Consider the following 6,067-nt stretch of genomic DNA (forward strand, 5'->3'; position numbering starts at 1 on the left):
TTTTTTTCTGTGTACGCTTTTTTTGGACTACAAAACCAACTTAATAATTCTAACATATGTTTTATAAAAATGATCAAATTAACTTAAATTTTTTTTTTTTTTTTATTCCTTCATAAAAATAAATAAATTAATATTTATACTTTTTATAAAAAAGAAAAAAAGAAAGAAAAAAAAAGAAAAGAAAATAAAAGAAAAGAAACAGATGCAATTTTACAAGGCATACACATAATTCAGTTATTTATTCATTATTATATTTTAAGACTAATAAAATCATACGCAAAAAATGAACGTAATATATAATAATTAATAATATTTGATATAATAAAATTTTATTATAATTCAGACTTAAAAAAACAAATATATACATATATATATATATATATATATATATATATTTATGTAATATTTTTATATATAATTATTTATTACCGTTATATGTTTATATAATCATTTTTTTTTTTTTTTTTTTTTCTTTTCCCTTATACAAGCAAAAAACACAAATTCGTTAATTTATTGTTATATATATATATATATATATATATATATATATATGTATTTTTTTATTTTATTTATTTATTATATTTATTTTTTTTTGTTTTTTCTTTGAATATACATTTGCAGCATAATATGAGGAAAAAGAATAATACAAAAAAGATTGCTGAAAAAACGAACGAACCTAAAAGTAATAGTACACATAAGAAAACCACCAATTATTTCAACATAAATGAAATAAAAGAATTATATAATAACAAAAATAATGATATGTATGAAAAACTTTTTGATAACATTAATAATGAACAATGTGGACGTAAAAAAAAAAGGAAAAAAGAAAATATAACATGTGAAAATAATAATAATAATAATAATAATATATCTTCTATATATAAAAAACAAAGAAAACAAACAAATATAATATGTAATAATCATAATGATAATAATAAAGAAATTATTACACAATCAGAATCATATCATTATTTATACAATCATTCCTTTATTAAACGAAGTAAAACTAATAATGAAGTAAACACATTAACAACAAATAAAAAAAATATAAATATAAATATGCATAAAACGGATCAATATAGTAATAATGACTTTCCATATTCTAATAGGATATTTGATCAGACATACAAGAAATCATCATCAACATATAATATAAATACAAGGAATATCAATAAAAAGAATAAAATTATAAATGAAAGTAACAATATACAAAACAATTGTAATATAAACAAAAATTATAATATGAATCATTCATTCAATAAATATGATTTTATTAGATTTGTTTGTTCTCCAAATAAGAGCAAACAAAAAGTTAATGATATGGATAGTCCTAAAAAAATGTTAGAAACAAAAGAATGTTTTAAAGAAACCAATTTAAGTAATACATGTACTTATCAAAATAATAAGATAGATGATTCTATATACTTAAGAAATAAGGAAAACCAAGATAATTATAAAAATGGTATCATTCAAAATAAAAATAAAGCAAGTACGACTACACAAGATGAAACTATAACTAAAGAATCACCACAAATAAAATGTGATAAAAATATAAAAATGGATAAACATGTCCAAGCTCAAAAAAAAAAAATAGAAAACTGTTCAAATGACAATATATCACTCATAGATCTAAATGATGAAGATTCAATAAATAAATTAAGCAAAAACTTTTTTATAAATAACAAGAAAATATTTATAAATGATATTAGTAAGGATAAGATATCAAAAGATTCAGTAAATAAATATTATGAATATGGAAATATATCACCGTATAAATTGGGAAGTCACTATATGGATCATTTATCATGTCATAATAAAGAAGGAAAAAATATATGCACAACTACTACGAATAGTAATAATAATAATAATATTAATGATGATGATAATAATAATAATGATAACAATAATGATAACAATAATGATAACAATAATGATAACAATAATGATAACAATAATGATAACAATAATGATAACAATAATGATAACAATAATGATAATAATAATAATCATAATAATAATCATGGTACCAATGGTACTAATATATATAAACATCTTAATAATGTAAATTATAATAATAACTATAATATTAATGACAATATTAAAGTCAATAATCTTAATGATTTAAAAGTTCATGATAATAATTATTTCCCATATGATAATACTATTCATCATCTGAACGATAATATAAACAACACTTCTGATAAAATTAAAACAAAGAAAAATTTAAGTACACTAAAAAATGTAAATATTTACGAATCGAATGTTCAACCCTACTCTTATAACATGTATAGAGATAATAACATGGAGAATGATAAATATAACATATACAATGATGATAATAAAAATGATCTACATGAAAATATGAATGAATATATAAAACAAAACTATAAAACAACCAAATCATTATATAGCTATTTAGATTTATCATATAATTGCTCCAATGAAGAAATAAAAAAAGCATATAAAGAAAAAATTAAAGTGTGTCATCCAGATAAAGGTGGAAATATTAAAGAGTTTTTACAACTAAAATTTTCATATGATATATTAAGTAATAAGAAAAAAAGAAAAATGTATGATAAATATGGAAATACTATATTAGAATTATTAATAAGTGATCATATTTATGATTATAATATATCATCTGATGAAAAAACTGAAGAAGAAATTATCGATGAGGAATATATTAAAATATATGAATTATTTGTACAAAAATATCATAATATATCATATTTACACAATTTGTTAGATTTAAAAATTACCAATTCTCAATATAATCATTTCCAAAAATTAATTTATCATTTTTGTAATGTCGATACAAATATATTTAAAAATATTCTATATTTATATCCTATATATTCACCTAATATATCTACCTACAATAAAAAAAGTACGACTAAAAAAAATCAAAACCTAAATAATAGTACAATATCTTTTGAAGAACAAACAAGTCAATATTCACAAGAAACATTATCTGAAAATTCTTCAAGTAGTCTTGAGGCAACAAATAAAGAAATAACCATTTTTGATACTATTGAAAAAAAAAACTTTGGAAATTTATTTCTAGAAATTAATAAAGACTTTGACCATTTTTACAAAAATTATTTAATACACAAAATGAAGTCAACTAGCCAAAAAAATGAACCTCAAGGGATAAATGAAAATATTCAAAAGATATATGAACATAATGGGAAGGATAATATCTCACATACGTTATATGATTATAATAATGAAATGGAAACCCCACTAAAATCTACTCCTATGAAAAAAAAAAACATAGAAAATATAGAAAATGTAGAAAATATAAAAAATGTAGAAAATATAGAAAATGTAGAAAATATAAAAAATGATGCTTTTTTTAAAGACATACAAGTATCTCCAGTTGTCTATAAAATTATTAATGAAAAGAATGATAAACTTATGGACGATTTTTATAAATGGTTTGAATACTTTTTTGATGAATCAGAAAATGATAAACATTCAAATATTCAACAACATTATGAAACAAATAACATGGATACTGATAACCACAGGAACAAAAATAATGACTGTAATAATACATTTTATGAATACATACCTATAGGAGAAAAAAAGAAAAATATAACAAATGATTATAAGAAAAATAATTGTACTCCTAATAACCATGTACCATACATATATGAACATGTGAATAAAACAAATGTAAAACAAACTAACTATTATATTGTAGATGAAAATCAAAGTAAACATGTTAATTTATCTAACACATATCAACATGATAATAATTTTTATGATTTATGTAATGAAACACCTCATCATAGTATTAAAAAAAGCAAATCAATAAAAACTCCCATTAGTTATAAAAAGAATATAGAAGAATATCAAAGAATAGCTTGTTCTTCTTTCGAAAAAAAAACGTTTCATTCATCTTATAATTTACATAATAAAGAACACAAATACATAAACCATCCTTACTGTACTCCCATAAAAACAAATATAAGAACAAATAAATTATCACCTTATATATATGCTGAAGAAAACAGTAAAAACAAAACAAACCACAATCATATATATAATTACACATTAAATGTTGAGGAAAAATATGGATTTAATTTATTTAAAAAAAGTAATCATAAAATAAAAGACTTAACACATGATTTTAATTATATTTATATAGGGAACAATATAAATAATCAAATAAATGTAAACCAAAATAATGAACAGAACACAAACAAAAGAAAAAATTTTTTTTTCTTCTTATTTATAAAACAAGAATGTATAAACAATTTTTTAAAAATTAAATTACTCATACATAAAATGAAAGAAAAAAAAAACAATCTTAAATTAATATCCTTGTTTCAAAATCAAATAGATAAATATATGAAAAATATGGAATATATATTATTATTAACAACACATAAAGAAGAATTGATACCATTAAATGATTTTTATCTTTTAGATAAAAATATATATACAAAACGTTTTTATTGTATACCTATATATATAAAAAAAAATAATATTCTCATCAGACCAAATTTTTTCCATATTAAATGGATTGTATATACACTACAATCATTTATATTTTATAATTTCTTTTTTAAAAAAATTAATAAATATATGTGTACATATCCATTCTTTAATTATAAATATACCCATTTCAAAAATTATACAAATCAACATAATCAACAACAAAATAATGATGAAAATGATATACAAACGTATAATACAAATTTTTATGATTACTATATTTTTTTCCAGCATTATATAATAAAAAATAAAATGAAATATGTAAAACATTTCCCTCATCATCTCATGTTAAACTTTAAAGATCTACAATCAACAAATATGAAGGATTACAAAAATGTCCATATACACATATCATCCATCTTTGTTTTAACACCAAACAAAATATATCCAAGTGTAGATAATTACATGTATTAAAATATTATCAAACATAAGTTATTTTTATCCGTAAAATAATATATATATATATATGTATATATTATTTCCTTACATTTTTTGCCCCTCATACTTTTCAAAACACGGCATCTTACACATATTATTTGTATATATTTTATTTCTTATATTTATTATCTCGTTGTTTTTGTAATATGTTCTTTTAACATAACAAAAAAATACATACATATATATATTGTTATATTTATCATTTCAACTTTTTGATGAACATTTTGTTATGCATACATATAGATTTATATATAATATTTTAACCATTCGAACATATGATCAATTTTTCAAATATATATATATATATATATCATTTTTTATTTTTATACCATAATGTATATAAGCAAAATTATATATATACCTTTTATTTTATTTTATTTTATTTTTCCTTCACCTTTATAAAAGCAGGTGATTAATATAACATATATTTATATATATTTATATTCTTGTATAAGAAAAAAAAAATAAAAACCCCATATAAACATGATTGTTTATAATTTAATAATTCAAATATATTTAAGATTCTTTATATGAAAATAATGTATTCAAAAAACTAAATGAAATATAAACAACATATTTTGAATATACATTTATATATATATTATAAAAAATAAAGAAAAAAGAAACGTAAAAGAAAACAAAGAATACAAAATTATAATGGAATATAAAATATAATAAAAAATAAGATGCTTCTTCATTAAAAAAAAAAAAAAAAAAAAAAAAATACATGATATATATATATATATATATATTTTATGTTTATATATATTTTTAGATATTTTTGAATCATTGTATTTTTCTATTTTTTTTTCTTTTTTTTTATTTTTGTATGCACTACATATTATAATATTATTTATATATATACTATATTTGTAATACATATATTAATAAATATATCATTTTATATTATAATAATATTTTTCACATATTACTAATAATATAATATATATATAATATATAACATTCCAAAAAAAAAAAAAAAAGAAAAGAAAATATTAATATTTTATATAATTATTTAAAGAACATAAAATTATATTTTTAAAATGATGAAAAAAAGTGTTGATTATGGAAATAAAATTAAATGTACGAAAACTCATTAAATTTATGAATATAACAAAAAAAA

The 6,067-nt window shown here is 18.2% G+C and overlaps 1 protein-coding gene across 1 annotated transcript; it reads left to right on the forward strand.

Moving 5' to 3' along the window:
- Positions 1-627: 627 nt before the first annotated feature.
- On the forward strand, positions 628-4,920 carry PRSY57_1002200 (DnaJ protein, putative; the record flags this gene model as incomplete). The annotated part of the gene is made up of 1 exon (XM_012907612.2): positions 628-4,920. One exon carries the CDS (start codon positions 628-630, stop codon positions 4,918-4,920), a length of 4,293 nt encoding a protein of 1,430 aa, XP_012763066.2.
- Positions 4,921-6,067: the final 1,147 nt, after the last annotated feature.

This window comes from Plasmodium reichenowi, chromosome 10 (genome assembly GCF_001601855.1).
Source record: "Plasmodium reichenowi strain SY57 chromosome 10, whole genome shotgun sequence".
NCBI classification, from domain to species: domain Eukaryota; phylum Apicomplexa; class Aconoidasida; order Haemosporida; family Plasmodiidae; genus Plasmodium; species Plasmodium reichenowi.